Source organism: Cottoperca gobio, chromosome 14 (assembly GCF_900634415.1).
Source record: "Cottoperca gobio chromosome 14, fCotGob3.1, whole genome shotgun sequence".
NCBI lineage: Eukaryota > Metazoa > Chordata > Actinopteri > Perciformes > Bovichtidae > Cottoperca > Cottoperca gobio.
In genome coordinates, this window is record NC_041368.1 from 3,997,935 (window position 1) to 4,020,410 (window position 22,476).

General features: G+C 39.1%; 1 protein-coding gene across 1 annotated transcript in view; it reads left to right on the plus strand.

The window, feature by feature from the left end:
- kirrel3a (kirre like nephrin family adhesion molecule 3a) overlaps positions 1–22,476 on the plus strand; it is a 153,916-nt gene that overhangs the window by 124,947 nt on the left and 6,493 nt on the right. The window contains 9 exon segments of the mRNA XM_029448752.1: positions 5,102–5,207; positions 14,581–14,683; positions 14,685–14,730; positions 16,635–16,762; positions 18,180–18,275; positions 18,277–18,307; positions 20,479–20,579; positions 21,133–21,331; positions 22,250–22,357. Coding sequence (XP_029304612.1) covers positions 5,102–5,207; positions 14,581–14,683; positions 14,685–14,730; positions 16,635–16,762; positions 18,180–18,275; positions 18,277–18,307; positions 20,479–20,579; positions 21,133–21,331; positions 22,250–22,357 — 918 coding nt within the window.

The window sequence follows — 22,476 nt, forward strand, 5'->3', positions numbered from 1 at the left end:
GCTGGAAGAGGGTCTCTAAACACAGTTGTGTCTGGAGTCTAAAATAAGTTTACTGAAGACATCATAAAGCACAGATTTATTGCATGTGTGTTTTATCATTATAAATATTGGTCTCATTGCAGTCTAAATAAGATCTGGAAGGACTTTATATGAAACTCGTTCTTGATACACAAGAAGTGATTTTAGAATAAAGAGAGGAAGAGTGATGAGCATTATTTAAGAGGGTATTGCTACAGGCTTACAAGAGTTGACAGAGCCCTGAGAGTGGCGGCTACAAGCCTGCAGCCATATCAAGGGCTTTTCACTCAACACTCTAAGACCCCCGTCTGCCCAGGGCTGACAACTGTGTTAGCCTTCACCTCATCCAAATTCAAATATGGTATATAGCCACTGTGAACCCAGTGTTCACTCAAACCCACTCTGGAGTCAGGTTTTTCCTGAGAACTTTTAGGGTTATCCCAAAAAAACACAATGAACAATGAATAATGATGTTAGAAAACTAGCAATGAAATGTTGATTGTCCAATCAAGTCATGGCAACATTCTTACAAAATAATTAAATACAAAATGTGTGAGCATTTCATTGTGAACACTGTTAACTGTTTGCTTTGCTTTGGAAGCATGAATCCTTAATGTGGGTTTCCAGTACCGGAGTTAATGGGTTGTTACAGTAGGGAGTCTTGATTCCATCCGTCTTTTTAGGATGATTTGGATTTTCATAAAATTAAATTCATTAATAGTAAAATTAAGTTTGTAAAAATATGTAACCATGCAAATGTTACAGTTGATTAGTGTTGTAAATGGAAAATACTACCTGTCCTCCTTTCGTCTCTTTGGTGTAGAGGAGAATAGTGGTAGGGAAAGTTCAGATACAGCCAGCCAATTGAAAAAGACAAAGATACCTCTGAGGAAAATTTCTATAAGAATAGAAGAGATCAGCAGTCACTGGAAACAGAAACCTGAAGCTCAGCATCAAAATGTGTGCAGACTTAAATAAGAACAGGTTCCTGTTTCAGTGTCAAGTGCACAATAATGCCTCTAACAGGCTGGAATTAACAGGCAAAGTGTTGCTTTAAGATAGATAATCTTCAAACTTCACAATAGAAATAGAAGGTTAGTCTAGGTTTTATCTCAAAAGTATTGAAGGGAAAAAAAGCCAACAGCTGACTTCAAACTTTTGTGTGTGGAGTGCATATTACCACATTTCTTTTTTCCAATTGCATCGTTTTTCCCAAATGTAATTGGCCGGAGTCACAGGGCGGTGGATGGCAGGCATTGAAGGCGCAGGACTGTGACAGCAGAGGTGAAAGTTCACATCCAGACTCCTGTCTGTGCTTAGAGTTAAACAAGAAAAGCACTTTGGTTAAGGTTAGGTTAGTTGGTGGATCGTTAATATTCAGAGATGTGTCTCATGTTTTTTATACTTTTTCTGTATTAAACCAGATCACAATCTTTCCCTTCTACAAAAACTTGCTTCGATCCGATAACAAGTAATACCCTGCCAGAATCGATACGATGCTTTTTATTATTAAAAGTGGCTTAAGGGAGAGCAGTGTGTCATGATTCAGGAGGTGAACGCTTCATCAATAGGCTAATCAGAAATAGCTCCAAACAATGCACCTCTTTCGTTCTGCCATCACTGCAATTATGCGTCGGAGTAAAGTAGATGCGCGACTCCTGCCCGACGAGTGTGTTGTTTTAATGCACACAACTCGACAAAAACAGTGGAGAGCCAAAGAGTCCACGCATTTAGATGTGGCCACGGAACATTGTTTGCCTAGTTCTACTCAACGTAGAAGAGAGACAGTTATCCCTTTTTTGGGATCTATCCTATTGTATCTGTAAAATGTATATTTTGTAATCGATCTGCACACCCTTACCGCAGAAACATTTAACACTATGTTGATTTTACAGGACAGGCCCACATTTAGCCATTTAAACACCATTGTGCTTTAAGAACTATTTTTAAATGGGTATTTGAAGTACACTACACTCATTAAATTATGAGATGTGGTATTTTGTCACTTAGATTGAAGCAGTTTTTCTTTTTTCTGATTCAAAATATCAAATACATTCACAAAGTTAAGTGTAGAAACCCATGGACTGCTACTATTTTGCAACAAAACTATTTAAGTTAGAGCGTTCAATGAGTTCATTAACAAAACTCCACTTCTGTCATCTTATTATTCTTATTCAATCTAAAAAGCAGGTCTCATTTCTTAAATGAAAATTGTTACCAATAAATCACATTCAACATAATAAAGTCAATTGCAGACTGCAGGTGAGTTCTACTGGCAAATTAAATATCTGGAAGTTTTTAAATTGAAAAACTACACTGAGACTTGGAGAAATGCCTCAGTAAGTGCCTTCACTGTATACCTCAAAGCACTTTAGCACTTTGAGAGTCACTGAGTGGGAGTGTTTGATAATGCCTATTACTGCACCTTTTATTCTTTTTGTGGCAGCCTTGACACCATCCAAGCAGATTACAAGAAATTATACACCCTGGTGTGCTTTAGACCAACTCCTGTCTTTTGTATCAGCGCTAAAAACAAGATGTTTTTTTCCCAACCAGCGACAACTGAAGCTTTCTCCCTCTCAATCTGTGGTATTGTGCTTAGAAGGGTATTTCACTTACAGTGCATCGGAAGGTTATTTTGTCCCAGAATTTGATATTTGATTCTCAAAAAATGATGTCAGTGTTTATGTGTTGTGTTGTTTCGCTTAGTTTCGCTATGTTAAGCAAATAATTAATAAAATTGTTTAAATGGCTGGTAGATATTGTGCTGTGGAGTCAGCTGGCTAGATGGAGTGCAAACATTCACCTTCATTGTGCCTGTTAGGTGGAGCACATCACAGACACTGATGTGCTTCCTTCACTGTGTAGCCGTCCTTTACCAGGAGAAAAAAATATTAAATGAATGATTAATTGTACTAAACAGGTACAAGAGAAAGCATTAAGCATTCTAAAGGTGTGTTTATCATGTCAAGGTTTAAGGTTATTTTATCGTAATTGTACAACGAAATGCAGCTGCTTTATATTACACAAGAAAAACAAATACAGTAGAGCATTCCTGCACTGTATTTTTTTATTTGCATCAGGAGGAATGTAAACAGCGACACAGAAACAATGGATAATTTTCTGGGCAGATAATATGGCACCAAGCATCATTGATGTAAGCACACAGTCCTCCTCTGGACCCACCGTAGTCCTGCGCTCTGTCGGCGCGGAACACGGTCCAGCAGTCAAGTGCAACAGCCCAATCCGGAATGCACCGACGGAGCCAGGACCAGAACAATTAGAGAATACAAAGGGAGATTTTCACAATAAATGCCGTTGCCTAATGTTTTATCAAAAATGTGACAGAATTGCACTAATACATAGACAGTGATAATTCATCTGTAAATTATATAATAATTATTAAAAATCAATTATTTAATGTATAGTTTTTAAGTTTAATCCATCAGTAAATGAGATGCGTTAACAATTGCAATATATTGTATTTATGGCAAGAAATACATCAATGTCTAATTAAATCTAAGTGTTACTTTACCGTAAATCCAGTAATTATATATATTTAATTTTCAACATTTCAGTCATTAATAAGAGCTGTCTGTTTCCTTAATCCTCACAGTGATTCATCCAATTTCACATTTTTATATGGCTTTTTATGTATTTAATTCAAGACAACACTTGCTTGGTTGTTTACTTTGACAGGATTAACATACCTTTTAGCTCGGATACATTCAATGTACACGTCCTTGAATCTTTTCTTGAATATCTTAAGTGAAGATTTTCAGTGCAATACAATTACTTACAAATAAAGTAAGAAAAACATATTTCTTCATCATGAGTGACAGGCTGAGTCCTTTCTAATCGAAGCTGCAGCGTAATAAATAAAAGAGCCAAGTGGGAAATAGCTAACAGGATCATTATAAATGTAGGGAAATAATTAAAATGAAGCTCTGTTAATTAATAAAAAGGTAAACATTATAATTATAGCCCTCTTTGAACCATAAATAAGCAATGAAATACTTATTTATTCATTGGTTTTTATTCATTTAATTTAGTGAGGCATTTCCTTTCTTCATTTAATATTTATTTATTTGGTTTATTATGGCGTTGCTTATTCATTTAATAAATTGATTATAATGTTGTCACTTTTAAAGATAGAAACTTGTTCTGTTAGTTGTTTTGATTTGGTGTGTTTCAAAATATATTGGGATTGGTTAAGAAATATGCTTTTCCATGATGCAAGACAGCAGTGCTGCAGTTAAATGGAATCCCAATGTGGCAGCAGTGATACAAGGTTCCTCTGGCTTCATGTTGCAGGGTAAGACACAAGTCACAGGTGTTTTTTCCAGAATTACTTTTATTTTAGAAACTTGCTTTCAACTTCATGAAGAAAAGGGTTTGTAGCATTATTCAAGCAAACTCGGCTCGAAGGTGTTCTTTATATTACACAAGAAAAACAAATACAGTAGCGCATTCCTGCATTGTATTTTTTTATTTGCATCAGGAGGAATGTAAACCACGGCACAGAAACAATGGATAATTAATAGCACATTGTTGCAGTTGTGCATGCACCATCTGTGGGATATTTATTTATATTTCCCTGTGATATCTATCTGTCAAACAAGAAAAATAACTTGACCTAACATCTCATATTGCTGTGATGTGAATGGTTGTTAGCCAACAGAGCTGTCAGTATGAGCCATGATGCAGCGTGGATTACCTGGGTGGCTTGTGTTTAAGAGATGCCAAGGTTGTTGGATGCCACACTTCTTGGGTTTCTGCCTAAAATCCTCAAAGCATTTGCTACATCTCCAGCTAATTTAATTTGAAATGGATCAGAGATTTGCTCATTGTGATTGTGCACCTCCCACATAGGAACATCCGTGTCCTCTTGGGTGAAACGTGTGGTGGATCTGCTCCAGACTGCTCTCTCTGAAAAGCAGCATAGGTCCATTGTACAGAGACTTGTGAAATGTTGTGACTCCTTACAGCGTGTAACCATAGACACAGATAACATGAAAACAGTCACCAAGCCCCAGTATACTGCTTTGTCCTTCATCCTCTCATTATCTCTCCCCTCTCTCAGACCTGCCAATTGTCAACCTCACTGTGGATCCGCAGCCTGTTCTGGAGGGAAACCTGGTCAAATTCCACTGTGCCGCCAAAGCCAACCCGCCTGTCATCTTCTACAGGTGAGCGCCACCGTATTCATCACTTCACAATTGTTCCTCTGCTTGCTGTCTGCCTTCTTTCTCACACACAAACACACACACACACACACACACACACACACAGACAGACACACACACACACACACACACACACACACACACACACACACACACACAGACACACACACACACACACTGTATGTGCTTGGTTCTAAAGCACGGAGCATTTGAAAAATCAATAGTAACTCAAGTTGTCAAGACATTATAAACCCAGGACAATTAGTATCAGTTTGGACGAGCTGATGATTACTTAATAATCGAAAAAATGTAAGTGAAGTATGAATGATTATTATGTCAGTGGTACAAACACAGCATGAGGTTGTGCACAATCTCTACTGGTTTTTCATTCCCTATGTCTGATACCATCACCATCCATTATCCTGTTTTGTACCTGGATATTTTTAATTATGATAATTGTGTAGCATACTGTTCACAATGTATACATGGTATAATCTCTGCGTGTCATCTGTCTGGGGCGGGGCAGTCACTGAAAAGAATGTCTAACATATCAAAGCACTGACTCACCTGCACTCATAAACTCCCCCAGCAGAAGGCACCTCTTTGATTATACATGGGCAGGGCCAGCCACCTCTCCTTCACTGCAGGAGCTCTGAGAGATGGGGTCAGGCCAACTACAAGACGTGCACACTGAGATTCAGGGCTGTGAAGCATTCTGGGAACGCAGGCTAAAATGCAGGAGAGAAAATAAGGAACCTTTGCAGAGTAGTGAACAGAACTAGTAACTAAATTAGTAAATAAGGTAGGCTATTTCAGATTGATTAATATATTTTGAAAGATTGATTTCACAAAGGAAATTAAAAAAGGGAAGAAAACTTTGTTTTTCATTTAGCCGTTAAATGAATGAATGCAGCTCAGCATCTGAGAGATTGGGAAGTAAAAAAGTACTGATGGGAGTAGAAAAGTAAAGTGTTACCTACTCTGATGGATGGTTTGAGAACTCTTTGGTTTTCTAGGATGCCCTCAATCCCTCGGAGCAATGCTCCCCAGCGGTTTTCTCTCTGGTCCGATATAGGCTACGAACTTAAACCGGTTAGATTATACACAAATTGGCTGAACCGTAATGTTTCAATATGATACTTTTGGCAAATTAAAAAGCAAACATACCTGTGCCAACATCTTCGCTAAATTCAACTTGCATTAGTAATAAGCATGACAACATGTATAATATTATGTTTGTTTATAAACAGACTAACGGAGTCGCTATTGTCCAACAGGCAACATGAAGAAAATCAAATATCAGTAGAGGTGGGAGACGGAAGATGCATTGTTTTGCTTACCAAAAAGTCCATGTGTTTTTGGGGTGAGGAGACGATACATGGCAGAGTTAGTCGCAAAGAAAACTAAAGCATCACTGCGTCTTATGTGCGCTCATCTTGCGCGCTTGGATCATCTCATCAAAACAGACGAGACAACGTATAAACGCTGCACAAAAAATAAGTAATTCTACTGAGTCTAGTGCAACATCTGGTGGTAAGATTCAGTGCACTAGTCCGGTCTGGCGTCTGCCTTAATATCAAACTGGTTCGAACATTTTCACTGTGGCCCAAACCTATTCCAGATTGTTCTCCAGTTTTGGACTTTAGCACCGTCAGGAATAAACTAAACAAAGAAAGGGCCCAGACTTGAGCACTTTTCTCCTGTTTGGACCTCTGGACTGTGTCAGAACACAGGAATGGCATCATCAATAAATCTCTTTCCCGAATTACTCTTTCCTTTCCAAAAATGTATATAACTTGCTTTACTTACTCAGTTGCTGACAGACACCAAACATCAATTACTTGATATTATTCCACTGAATAAAACCTAGTATAGTGTGGCTTACAGTCCCGCAAACAGCAATCAAACATACCACAAGTGATGTAACGTAAAGTCAATGCATTCTTATATGGGTATATATGTATACATATATGAGCAGAAAGTAAATAATAACACTGACAAAGTGACTGTCACCCAGTGTTCTTTGCAGCACATGTGTTTTCCTCACCTTCCCCTCCCAGAGGAATGTGAGAGAGGAGCAGTGGACTAAACACCCACACATGCACTTTGAGGTTATGTGAGAATGGCCTTCCTGCTATTATCAATGTCTTGGTCAGATGTTCACATATTCCTATTTTAGATTGACAAGTCAGTGTTTTGTTCTTTGTCCCGGGGTTCACAATGCTGTGACTTTGCAGGCCACATCCTGGAATAAGGAAGTATTAACAGCTAGAAGGTAATTGCAAAGCCCATCTTGTCATAAATTGGCCTTTTGTCACTAACCCTTTCATTATTTCCCTCATTGAGTCCTGCGAGGGCATTTCCTGACGTTGAGTCAGTTCAACCCTGAAAGAAATCATTCCCGCGCCACAACAGATTGCATCCTTCAAATTCAGCTTTTACTTGGCATTTAAAAGTGGAACAGTGAACTGAATATGTTGAATGGAGAGTCCTTCTATCAATATAAACTATATTAAAGGAATGTGAAATACAGCATGCATGTGTTTATGTTTAGTTTTATTGATGTGGAGCAAACCACAGTCAACCAACGTGCACAAGGTTGTGTTAATAGTAATTGCTGTGAAAGAAGACATTTAATTGAGTTCCTGGCCAGTAATTTACCAGCGAGTCATGGCACTCAAGCCAAAGTACAGACTATCTGATCCTCATCCTTCACATCCACTTTACACTTGACTTTGGCCTGCTTTCTTCAGGTATGCTTTGTAGTGTCATATGTCATCCATCTAAAGCCCCAGAAACCATGTATGCTTGAGTTTGTCATGAGAGGTGGTCTGAGAAGGCTAGTGACAGTTCATGTTATAATAGGCACCAAAATTAGATGACTTTACCTGATGTGCCTTTCACTACTGCCATGGCTTGGCATTGATGTGAAAACAGAGCTCCATGTGTTCCCGACTGTCCAAAACAAGCCCAGTGTTGCAAGCCCCTTTGCAACACTGTTCCATGCACATGGAATGGAGGCATTGTGGGTAAAGAGACAGCAGGACCAAAGCTAAGCTCCAACCGGCTTGAACTCTGATATGCACAACATTGCTGCTGAAGAAATGCTTGTTGTCTAAAAGGAATACATATACAATAATACTATAATAGTGTATCTGTCAGTGTTTCATTCTGTATTTTACACTTCCATGACAACCACCTATCGAGCGTTTTATTCATCACCTGAGATATACGTATACTTGTCTTTGTGAAGTGAGGAAAGTCAGACTTCCTGAGGGTGGATGGATGGGTGTTATGTTTGGAGTGGAAGTGAGTTCATTTGTGACCCCTCCTTATCACATAAGCGCCAGATGCTCTTCATCTTTCTTTCCTGCCTCCACTCCTCCTCCTCTTTCTCTCTCACGTCCCAGATTGGCTGAAAGCGCTTCATTCAGAAGGAAAGAAATCCTTGGAGTCTGGAGCGTCTCAACTCCAAATTGACTTCAAATAGGGATGGTGTATTTTAATACACACAGTGATAGAGATTTGAGAAATTACCTTGATGATATAAATTCCTGTGTCTGTGTATGTGTGTGAGCCTGCCAGCCTCCATGTGCGTATGCATCTGTGGTGTGTGCATAATAGCTATCTGTGCATGTTTGTTTGCCCAGACTCATGGGAGTTTGGGATGAAAGTACAACAGCGGCTCGAGAGCAGCACCGTGTCCGCAGACAGATAGATACAGGACAGGAGGAGTGTGGATGGGGGTGTGGGGGGGGAAGGGGGGGTGTGGTGGTGACCATGGGGTGACAATTTATCTCAACAACCACACACAGACGTCGACACCCCTGGCTGTCTGGCAGACTCGCGGGCTGAATCTGGGAGCCGACTCATTATCGCCTGTTGTTTTTCAAAACATTGCAAGGGAAGTGAGGAGAAATTAAGTGATGGATGGAGGAAGAGAAAGTGAAGCAGAAGACGAATGTAAAGGATGGTGAGGGAAGAAGGAGCCGGAGATTAATTGAATACTAAAGGAGGGAGAGAGAAAGGAGAGAACAGAAGAAAAGAAGAGAGGAAATGTGTTGATGTCGCTCGCAAATCAAGTGCCTCCTATTCCTATGGGAGTGTTGTCGACTGCTTCTGCTGCCATGCTCTGCCGAGGCCTTTTATTTTGAAGCAAAGTTGTCATGTCTGGTTTCTTCATTTGTCGTTTTTAGCAGTGTCTAATAAGAGACTCAGTTGGGCTGGTTAAGCTTGGCCTGTCATCCATTTGATGTGAACACAAGGGCGCAAAATCACGCTGTCTCCTTATGAACAAAAACCTGTTTGACTGTTTCGGCACTGAAATCTTCCTGGAGGTGTTTGTGTATAGTTGGTTGTCATTTTCCACATAAAACATCAAGAATCTGTGTGTGGACATGTGTGGGGGGAACAGCCCTGGTATCCATCTGTATATCAGCGCACACTGCAGTACGAGGAAGTTAGAAATTACACATTTCAATTTAAATTTCACTCCTTGTAAATTACAATCTAGAATTATTGGTTGACATAACAAACAAACATTTTTGATTTGTAATAATTGAACTTAAGTGACAAGACATTATAAATTAGAAATAGTATACCGCTTTAAACTAATTTGTATGCACTTGTAGTAAAACATATCCAGTTATGCAGCCACAGTTTTAGTTTGAGAGACAGCAGTGAAGTCCACTAAAACATCAATATCCAACATAAACCACAAAGAGCCCTTTATTGATTAATGACTCATTTGTAACGCATACAATATTTGCTTTGAATTGTTTAAAAATCACTAGAAGGGGATTTCATCAGTGAAAAATATGTTCTGTTTGGAAGTACCAAAGCAAACATACGGTGATTTGAATGGAGAACATTATTGTTAAAGGGAAGAACCCGAGATCAGAACATTTCAGAAATAAATCATCACAAGAAGGTATTTGACTGCTAGAATTGAGATTAATGATGATATGTAAAGGTTAATGTTGTTTTAGACTCAGGTTGTGTTAGAAATGAATGGGACAGTCATCCATCCTCCTAATTCATAATAATAAAATGTGTTAAAGGAGAGAGGGGGACAAGCCAACTGATCACTCCCTTAAAGAGCCTACGAAATGATATTTTGTCAGTGTTATTGGCCTTGGTATATAATAGAGGTTGCATATCTATTGTGAAATGTGCCATATATATATTTTTTAATATTGATGTATTCGTAATAAATCACGATCATAACAGCATGACTTCCGCTAACAACAATTGATCGCTGTGCCGGGAGCATCCACTTCGGCAATGTTCGGGCGATGACGTCACAAGTAGAACACAGCCGCCAGTGTTCGTCTGCGTTGAAGCGTCCAGCAAAGACTGCTGTCAATTATTATGATAAAGAACGGACAACAATCGATCGCCAAGAATAATTGTGAAGCGATGTGTTGTATGGAGATGTGGGGCCGTCTCCAAATCTAGCTTTCTGTGGGCAAAAGATGATAAAATGTTGCGTTTATGGACAAGACAAGTGCGTCGATGAAACCGATGATTTGTGGGCAGCACTTTGAGAGATCGTGTTTTGAACAAACTATGCTCGCCAAGGAAATGAGATTCAAAAAGAATTTAAAACTGAACGCAGGATGCTGTGCCTACAATACTGCCGAGACCCCAGCCAGCACAAGCCAGCACGCCGACTCAAACACGTCCGCCGGTGCAGAGTCCTCCACCAAAGAGACGACGAAATGCATTCGCCAAAAGGGAGAGCGAAGGTAAGCTGTGGTACTTGTTTACTGTATTTATTGTTTCAAGCATAAAGCCATAATCGGTCTCGGTCCTACTGTATGTAACGAGTTTACACCAGGCCCTAGCCGATATCTGTGTTATTGTTTGTAGTATTAATAACTTTAGCTAATTACACTTCATTAGCTTAATTAAGTTTAGATTCAATGTTTATAACAGACTTCCCCATTTTATTCTGTAGTTTGAGTAAAAGCGTGAGTCTATTTAACTTTTAACTATCACCCTATTATTACATAGGTATTGAAACATTGGTGAATGAAGCCACTGACAGAACTGAGGATACCTGTATGATCAGCGACCATCTATTGGACATCCACACTGGGGAGGAAGCTGTGTGTACACCAGTAAGTATACAGACTGTATGTCATCTGTACATTACAGTTGTAGTACCAGTAGACCTGCACATGACGTGTTAAACATACAATCACCACATGCATGTACATAATTCATATATTTGTTTAATTTGATATCATTGCTCTCACAATCAATTCAACCACATCTTTTATTATGAATGTTATTAGATATTAACTTTACGCAGACATGTATAAACATGCAATACAATTTCAAGCTGGTTTGAAAGATTTATTAGTAAAGTTGTGTTTTGTACATTTCAGACATGTCAGAAAGAAATTGCTGTGCAGACGGATCCCCCTCCACGGACACACCACAAGTCCATGCAGGCGCAACCACGTGTCAGGTCAGCTGGACTGCAAGTTCCAATCCAAGTTGGTTGCTCCAAAGGTCAGTATCATAATATATATATATACACACATACATACATACATACATACATACATACATACATACATACATACATACATACATACATACATACATACATACATACATACATACATATTATATATAATGCTTGATTAGAAAACATCTTTTTTGCAGAGTATGTTACTGAACTGTTGACCGAGACTCTACGCTTTGTGCCAAGACAATGTTGATGAGGAACCTTTCGAAGTCCCAGCTCCACTCAGCAGTCGGTGGAAGAACCAAACAAGAGGGATGCTGTTGTGCTGTATAGAAGCAGATTCAATCACTGAACTGACATTGTGTTTTGTTATTGACTCTAATAAAGTGCTGATACTTGAACGACGTGTAGTTGTCAGATGGAAACGTAGCGCAGATCTTTTGAATGGCACATGATGGCATTCTGTGGTTTTTACCAAGTATTCCCCGGCACAATCTCACCAGCTGGCGGTATGCCATATAGTGATACATTCTGTAACATACAAGATAATACATGTCAATGGTAATCATTTTAACCTTATTTGCTTATTTATCTATTTATTCTATGACTATGTCACTCTTTCATTCAAAATGTATATGAATAATTTACCACCTGGTTGAATTATGTTTGTCTGACATTGAGGATTTTTGTCAACTATGTTTAAAATGATCATCTTAAAAGAAAGCTTGATTAAGAATCCTTAAAATGTTCGGCATACATGGTTTTAGCTTCAGATTTTCCAACAACAGTTTTCAACTATTTTCAACAATCAGCCAAGATATCTGAGATTTCCATTTTAATATATTATTTTCCCTGGTGGCCTTTAGTTGATCCGTTATTAATGGCAGAGGCTGCCAACATGTCTGGTTAGCTGGAAGTTTTACCTGCAGCATCAAAAAAGTCATTTGTCCCTCTACCATTAAAGTATGTGATCCAGAAACATATTATTGCTCTCAATGACATCAGCTTCAAGTAGTCAGGGGGTGATCAAGGATGAAGGACAAGTCCTGTAGTAATTTAAGGACATGCACTCGATCAAATCAAGAAGGCGATGCTGTTTTTTATCCATGTATCCATGTGGCCTGTCAATGTCCTCCAATATTTTCAGTTTCCTCAACAAAATAGAGAGACAATATAAGCAATGAGTCATGTGGTCTTAAAACGACTGATTTTAGAGATGATTTGACTGACTTTCATCCATGAAAAAAGCCCATGTTTTTGACAGGATGCTATAAATCAATATGAGATGTGGATACAGGCTGAAACATGAACCTGCCGGTGTCACCAGGTGGAACAGGGAGCTGAAGATAATCAAATCTGTCTGGAAGGCAGCTAGAGGTGTCCTTTCAGACGTGGATTGTCCCACAACACATATCAAATGAGCTCCAATTTATGCAGTAGCTCTGTGTCTTCAATCCCTTTGAAGAAACCACAAATGGTAATCTGACAAGGTGGTCACCTCTATTTTTGTCACTGGATGTGTCAGGGGACCGTGCTATGCGATGGCAGACTGAAGACTGACAGGGAACAGGAAGCGTGTTCAAACATTGAGACCCTCTGCTGTGAAATGTTTGGTTAAGTTTTAGAGAGAGAAAGGGAGGGAGGTTGAATTTTGACAGCACAATGACGTTGCCGTTTCAGTCGTCAGCAAGAAAAAGAAGTACCAATGAGCCGGCAAAGAGAGACAGAGAAGTCACTGTTCTGATTACTGAAAGAAGGTCAGCTAAAGTCAGTTGTTGAAACATATATCACAAACCTACCATTTTTCAACTAGATTTTTTACATTCTTTAATATTCTTTTTTTGTAAGATTACAAGATTTTGTGAAACCTATGGACAAACATTACAGTATCCATTTATAAAGACACCCTTCACCTTTAATACATTTACTATCTTTAGATGGATGCAACACTTATTTAGTGTTGGCGTAGTTCTGAAAAGAGCATTCAGAGACCTGCTGATGAATAAACAATAATTCAATGCAGATGACGATGACAATGCACACAAGGGCAAGTGTAAACTAAACCATTATATTTAAAGAGCAGCTCATGGAGCAGTTCAAGGCTCCAGAGAGGCTTCAGCTTACCACAGGTTTCCTTCTGCAACACAGAATACTTGAGTTCCTGTCAACAATTTATAACACAGCAATACTCTATTGGAGGGAGGTCAAAGGTCGAGGTCTGAAAAAGCATCTTTGAATGAGCCTCTAAACTCCCGGCTGATGATGTATAGCTACACACCATCAGCCGGGGGTTTAGAGGCTCATTCAAAGATGCTTTTTCAGCAAGGTAGCTGCTTGCCAACAATACACTTCACTTTACAACCCTGAACCACAATGTACGTAGTCCTCTCTGTATGTATGTAGGTACTGCGTCTCTAAAAGCACTATGGTAGAGACAAGTTAGTTTTTAGTTTCACTTCGCTGCTTGCTGTTGCCTAAGACCTGTAAGAAATGTTTTGTTCTTGAGACACATTTATTTATGCATGATAGGTGTACTTACATTTAGGGTGTCTTTTTTGTTGTTATTGTTAGCTCATGTTTGTAGTTTCAAAGTTTACAACATCCTTTTGTTGTAAAGCACCTCGGCGAGACTTTTGTATTTGTTTTTTATTGGTTTGAATCCAATTTTGGATTATTTTTTCTATTATTATTATTATTATTATTATTATTATTATTATTATTGTAAAGTAATTTAATCAAATATATAATATTTTTTTTACTGACTCCATGAACACAGAATATAAAAAGATCCTTATTTCCACCTCAGATTCGTGGTTATAGAAGAATCCTTGTTAAAATGTGTTTCCTTTGATTAAGCCTCTTACATTTGGATCTCTTCTCTGTTTCTGATCATTTCAGATGGGCTAAAGGAGGTCATGTGATTTTGGACGTACCAGGTGACACGTATGAGGTTCTTGTGGATCACACCTTCTTCACTGAGCCTGTTTCCTGTGAGGTCACCTAATGCACTGGGCCACACTAACATCAGCCGGAACGTGGACGTCTACTGTGAGTGTTTGTCAGCTCGATCAAACCTGAGCAAAGACTACTGAGATACATGACAGATGTGTTTTGTGTGTACGTACGTATATCTCATCATACATTTATAGACTACGAATTTGTTTTCCCAGCTATGTTTTGTAAGGAAACTGTCTTCACTTCCTGTAATATCTGATCTGGTAATGTTTTATTTAGTGTAGGAAGCGCTACATTTATATACCACACACAAGTCGTACAGAAGGTGTTAAGTGTGTTGAGGGGGTTGTAGCGGGGGGTGTATACAGTGCAGGACTGTGATACCAGTCCTGTGTGGGGTTAGCTTTAGGCAGCAAAAGCACTTTGTATACGGTTTGGGGAGGATCATAGTGTTGAGTTCAATGTTACAGTAAACACATCCAGTCTCATGCTTCAAGTCCTGTTTGACTATTCTTTAGTATTTAACCTTTCCCTAACCTTAAGTGTCTAAACAGATGAACATAATTATAAAGATATTCTCTTGATTCTCTTCCTCTATGAAATGTCATTGTGTGTGCAAGGGATGTACCCAAATCCATTATTTGGGAAAGAAGAAATAAATAGCGATGGAAACAGATATTTCTTCTAAGTTGTTTGTTATTATTTGGGAAAGAAAACCTCCATCATGATATTGTCTGTGCATCAGTTATTTCTTCCAATCCATTCATATCATTGTGGATGGCCACAAAATAAAATGCCAATTCTGTTTGCAAAATAGGACTTCAATTTGACTTACAAGTCTAGGCATTATATCCCCCTTTTAAATCTTTAAGTCTTTAATTTACTACAAATTATTAAAGAGTGATCTCTATAATCTGTAGTCAATCGTCAGAGCAAGGTCTGATGACATCATTCTACATATACATAATAAATAGCCATGTGCTTCTGTTTGTCCAACATCAAAATAAAGCTTAGAAGCTGTAGTTTTTAGCTGTATGAGTTCATTTCAAAATATTAAGTTTGTAATTGATGTCCCCTGTTAAAGGGGTGGTTCGGTTCAGACAGCTCATAAAACTTAGTCTTGTTCAAATGAAATGAGATAGGTATGAAGAGGTCCTTAAAGCATAGGTCTTCAACAGGGGGTCCGCGACCCCCAGGGAGTCCACAGAGGTACTGCAGGGGGGTCGCAAAATTGTTTGTAGAAAAAGCAAAAGAAAATTATAAAACGTTTTTTTTTTATAAAATATATTTTTTTTAAATGTGGACATTCACATCCGACACTCCGACAGCACTCCCCCCCTTTCACCCCCCTACACCAGTTTGGGGGTCCTTGGCCTGAAAAATGTTGAAGACCCCTGCCTTAAAGTATAAGGATGTGGAAATATATTTCATAATTAAATATATGGCAATATTAAATCAATTTGATGCTTTGGACGCACTAAAATAGAAATGGCAATTAATATTATGTTAGAAATTAAACATTTGCCCGATATAATCCTACTTTGTACAAACCACGCCCAATCCCGGTCTTCCCTCTGAATACAGATACAGAGACAAATCATTTTGAAGGAATAACAGATACAGATAAAGATAATGACGTCTCTCTACACGTCCACTGTGTGCTAGCACTTATTAACAGAACCACACAAAAGTTGTATCATGCATGAGTTGCTACAAGCGGATATTATATTATAAGAGCAGATTGTAGTAGAAAAAAGAAATACATTGTCATCTGTTATGTTCATTACCAACATTTTGGTTAGAGACTTTAGTTAGCAAGAAACCACAAGAAATGAGCAGTTGGTGATAGAACTCATCAGCAGGCAGCTCAGCAGAGAAGTGCCTCATCCAGACTCTACACTGACTAAATACACTGTGAAATAATTATATTAGCGTTTAAGTTTTCCTAAAAGTTAAGAATAGATAATTACAGATAATTTCTGTCATTTATCTTGCAGTTGGGCCGAGGATGGCGGCAGAGCCTCAATCTCTGCAGGTGGACCAGGGATCTGATGCGGTTTTCAACTGTGCTTGGACAGGAAACCCCTCTCTAACCATCGTATGGATGAAACGTGGCTCAGGAGTGGTATGTATTATTCACCTCAAGTGATTTGTTCACGGTAACCATTTTAATATGGCATGAGAACAATGATCTGAAACTGCAAGAGGCCAAAAATAAAGATTCAGTTTAAGATCAGCATATACACACAGAGCGCTTATTCTGCATACAAATCCCAAGAATCATCAATGTCATTCTGCAACACAGGGTTTCACAACGAAATGCAGTTGTAGCTCAGTCCATTTATGCTGCAAAACAAAATCAGGAGTGCATTCCTGTTCTACATCATTTGATAGCAGCAACAAAATAATGGTGAATTATCTGTGCAGATGATATGGCCAGCATCTTAACATAAAAAATTCAACATCAGAGAAACTTTGTCTATCCACTTTGACATTTGAGCCTCTCGTCCCACCGGAGTCCTGCGCTCTCCTGCGGTCCGCATGTCAAGTGCAACAGCTTGATCCGGGATGCCACGAAAGAGCCAGGTCTCTGCAAAGATTTAGTTACAGCAGTCTCTCTAGTTGCTGGGTTAGGGTTATTTCATTCATCTTATTTTCCTGCAAACCAACTTCAGCCGGGAGTATGCCGTCTAGTGGATAAAGCCTTAGGTCCTGGCTGGGTTAACTTCCCATCCCGGCTCTCCTCCATCTCCTCCTGGAGTGGTCACTCCGCCCTCGGTGGTTTTTCGTCCGGCAAGTCTGGCCGGTCTGCTGTACTTTATCCCCAAGCTTCCTTCTCCTATGTTGATGCGTGCATGCTCCATTTATAAAGACAAAAAGACAATACTTGTGATGAAAAGTACTGGAGAAAAAGTTAACATACTGATACTTAATAAAGCACAAGCAAAAAACGACTTTGTTACAGTAACAAGATGAGATGTAATTTGGTTCTTCCACCCCGGCATGTACCTGAGACACATGCTACAGTAAATGAAAAATGTGTTTTTAGAGGTCTGCAGCAGACAAATCCAATAGTCCTCGGACTGTGAATACCTGGTATTAAAATGTGTCAAGTGCTTAAATAAAGAATTCTCTCATTCTCGGTTGTGATTTTTTGAAAAACTGTCAAACAATATTTTCTTTCAAAATAAGGTACGCCAAGAACGCATAGCTTTCCCTAAGGCTCAAACGAATGAATAAAGCATTCCTGTTGTAGCTGATTAAAGTGCCCAGGATAAAAACTAAGTTGAACAGAATTAACCAGAACCTGCTTTGAATAACATGAAACATAAAAAAACACAAATGACGAAAATGTTCAGCTAGTTCACCTGTTTCACCCTGCAAACTGTTCAGCACCTCTTACACATGGTTGTCAGTTTTGAGCATATTCTTATATACTGCTATCCTTTAGTGTCAAAGTAATTGGTGCAAATAACTAGATAACTAGATAGAAATAACTAATGTCTCCTCCGGCCTTTAAAACTGTTTCCTTCACAACACAGGTGCTTAGCAACAAGAAAACTCTGACATTGAAAGCAGTAAAGCAGGAAGATGCTGGGAAGTATGTATGTCGGGCCGTAGTCCCTAGAGTGGGTGCCTGGGGAGAAGGAGGTGTCACTCACTGTGAATGGTAAGTACAATGGCCTATCATGCACTGAATGTCAATGGCACTTTGTCCACACAGCACATGATCCCTTCTAAAAGTAATGCAGAGGAAGAAGCCTGGATGAGTTGCTGAGGAGGAAGTATCTGGTCACACCTTTAAATCAATAAGTTATGCATCGTGATGATGTCAATCTAAATCTTTGTGTAGAGTTAATTACAATCTCAAACTTAAAAAAACAGGTTTTGCATAATGCATATATATTAATATATCATTTTTATGAGAACATGTTCAATAGGCTTCTCTTACATTGAGCAACATGATTCAGTCTCAGTGCACTTTGAAAGCTCCCACATGTGCATCTGCTGTCCTGAACAGCCAGTGCCTGGTAAGTAGGGGACCATTTTGCAATTTTGAATAGAAAGAAAACACTCAGTTTGGCAAAACCATGCTGAGAAAAAAAACCCCACATCTCTGAGCCAAAATGTGAATATCAGCGTTACCATTCGAAGAGTAAAAATCCCCCCGAGATGATGGTGGACAGTGTGGAGCTCCCCCTCTGCAGCGCAGCTGTCAGAGTTATTAAGGTTGCTTATCAAATTCCATACCTTAATCTCCACTTTGTGACTGATGGTCACATTTCATTGAAAAATTATTCCAACCTTTTTGAATGAGTCAGTAGCTAGAAAACAAATGGTTAGCTGACAATAGAGTGTAATAGAGAGACGTGTTAAGGTCAACCAGTCGAAAGACACAAACACATCAACAAGCTGCAAGGTTCAGTTTCGGCAGGCACACAATACCACTGGATTGACTTCACAATTTAGATGTAAAAGCCTTCGAATACTTTTTCAAAGCTAAATCCTAGTAGAATAAAAAATAATAATAATTGCAAGTGCTACTGGGAAGAATTTCAAGGTCAAGTAGTGTTTTTCAGGACAGAACTTGAGGCTTTGGTCTTAACAAACTTTCAGAAAAGAAGAGGACATAATTGACAGTTACTGAATAGCATGCAGGTAAAGTGTAAATGCATCTATTCTCAGAAACAAAAGATTGACAGTACAATAAGTAATTATCTTTGAGGACACGATAGTGTGTAAAAGATGATCATGAAATGTAATTATGAGTATGTTCCCCTCCACTTAACTCCATCTCTCCTGCTCCCTGACTGGAGGTAATTAGTTAGTTTCAAGTTATTTATTGTCACGTGCATAACAGACAGAGAAGCAGTTGTTGGCATTGAACATCTTAGATCTCAGGCTCCCTCCAACAATGCTCATAAAAAATGTATACAAAAGAAAATCTTTTTACTGATGTGTTTTGTTTCTGTAAACGGCGGCAGGCCATGCCCTGAAGGCCCTGAAGGTAAAGAATGCGTTTGAAAGTAAAAAATAAATATTATATTTTTTTGTGGTCAGCAGTTTCTCAATTTGCGAGAGTCTCTTGAGTGTCAGGGCTGTCACTCTGTGTACAGCGTGTACAGTGTGTACAGCGTGTACAGCGGTCAGAGCTTGTCAGATCCTCAATCTGATCCAAACACCACATGGTGCTCACTTATATAACGGGAAAGCAAACAATGACGAGCACTCAACAGCTCTAAAGCCTCTTATCTGACCAGAGCAATATAGGGCAGTGTAAGCTTTTTAAAAAAAAATTATGCTCGATGTACAGCATAATGTCATCAGCATATTCCTGTGTATTGTTACAGAAATAGGTAAAGCTGGAAACTGCATCTGTAATGTCACTATGGTAACTGATGGTTATCTGTGGCGGTGCCTCGTCATCATCTTTATCTCCATCGTTATTTGTATTATACTCTTCATCTTGGAATGATTAGAATTTGACAGAGGAGCGCACACGTATGTATTTGTTACCTGTGTAATAATGTCTGTACAACATTCAGTTTGATACTAGCTAGTATGATCTATACAGCTGATTTACATTCTAAAAATCCATATCAGCTTTATAAAGATGAGGAAACTATGTGAGAATTTAAATGAAGACAAAATAAAAATAGAGTTTAGGCTCATTAGGCTGTTTAGCACATAAACAGTGTGTTTGTACTGTTAACGGGGCCTGAGCATGGCTCCGCCCCTCTCGGAGCAGTCAATGCTTGCACTGCGATCGTCAGGAAGATGTATGGCTGTAAGTTTACATTGTGATGATTGGATGTCTCTGCCTGTGCTGTGCCTCTCCAGGTCCTCCCACTATCTCTAGCACCCAGACCCAGCAGGTGCTCTATGGAGAGAAGGGTCAGATCAAGTGCTTCATCCGCAGCACCCCTCCTCCCGACCGCATTGTGAGTCATTCCTCATTCCATTTCCTGGATATTTGGTCATTGTGGTGAATGCATCTCATTAAACTGAAACGCCAACGCACTAAACAGAGAGCCAGAGAAGACTTTCACACACACTGGGTGCAGAAAAATGGCTTCCATGCGAAGTACTAACGGCACAAAAACCCTCACAATGTTTTTTAATTTTCTATAAAAAACAGATTATGTGTGTAGAGGTTATAACACATTTCATAATTATTTTTATATATATATATATATATATATTTCCATCCATCGTCCATCCATGGATGGATATATATATTTGTATTATTTATTTAACTTTTCCCTTACATTACATTACATTACTATTAAGTTTGATTTCTTCACATTAGCAGATAATTAGGAGAAATTAAGAGAGCATTTCTGACACCCACAGCGCTGAGCAGCATTAATTCTCTCAAATAGGAAGAGTGAGACAAACCAGGCCAACAACACCATGTTTAGCGCTCTTCATTAACAGTGTGGGTGTTTATGTTGTTTTCGGTGTGCTCACACTAACAAGTTTGTTGTCCCTCAGGCCTGGTCCTGGAAGGAGACGGTTTTAGAGTCGGGGACTTCTGGCCGCTACACTGTGGAGACAGTCAGTACTGAGGAGGGGGTGATCTCTACACTGACCATGAGTAACATCGTCCCCGCTGATTTCCAGACCATCTACAACTGCACGGCGTGGAACAGCTTCGGCTCGGACACCGAGATCATACGACTCAAAGAACAAGGTGAGGACAGCAACATTGCATTGCTACTTTTCTTTGTGCATTAATGTAGCCAACTAGGGATTTGAAGATACCAAAAACTCACATGATGAAATGCGTCATCTATGACACTGAAATAATTATAAATTGTATATATAAAATAATAATAATATTCTGACGTGTTTAGCTTTTTTATTTGTGTCCATTTTGTTTTTTTAATCCCAAAGTGCTTCTGCTTTCCTTCTTTAATAAAATAAAAGTAGCCATGACCAAAGCAGTTCCAAAAAATTGGCATGAATTGCATATGGCAAAGATGAAGAATGTATTTTCCTGAGTGTGTTCAATACCTGGGATAACTCTCAGTGTGAGGTCAACAACTCTTGGATTAAAAAGTCATCCATTGTCATCCAGCAGTCTGCTCTGTGAAATTGATTCATGATGTTAGGGGTGATTCTTAACTGTATCACCCTGAAATAGTGTGAGGTGTTCAGAAGTAGTGAGTATTCAAAGCGACCATTCTCTAAAGCGTTCTAGCAAAGATCCGGACTGAGTTGAACCTCTTTTCAACGTCACCTCCAAAATCTCAGAAGGTCAAACTATAACTTTCGTCTTTAAAGCGCCTCAGTTTGAGTTATATCCCCCGGCCCGCCTGTCAAAGCCACTTAAGGACACACAATTCCCTGCTGGAAAGCTTCCAGAGCTCCTATCATGATATCTACAGAAAGATATCGAACAAAAGCTTGGCAGAGGCCTGTGTGTTGATGGTAATTGTTCTCAACCTGTAAAGAGAAAACACTGACCTCATAAATAATAAAACAAATTGTGTGCTAGTCTGTATGTGTGTGTGCGTGTGTGTGTGAGAGAGTGTGTGAGTGAAAGAGCAAGAAAAGTAGGAAGCAGCGCAGTTAAGTCCTTTTGAAATGTCCTGTTGTGTTTTTTCAGAGACTCTGCGACTGGCTGTCATCATCGGCGTGGCAGTGGGAGCCTTCCTCGCCCTCTCCATCCTCCTGGGGACGTTAGGCGCTTTCTGCTGCACCAGATTCCAGAGGAGTAAGTTCCCACCAGACAAAGACACTGAAAGACATTCTGTGTCTGTTTTTATTCTGTGCTCGTGGTTTTTAAAAATGCATCCTGCTCATGAGTTGTTGTTTCTTTACATAACATATCTT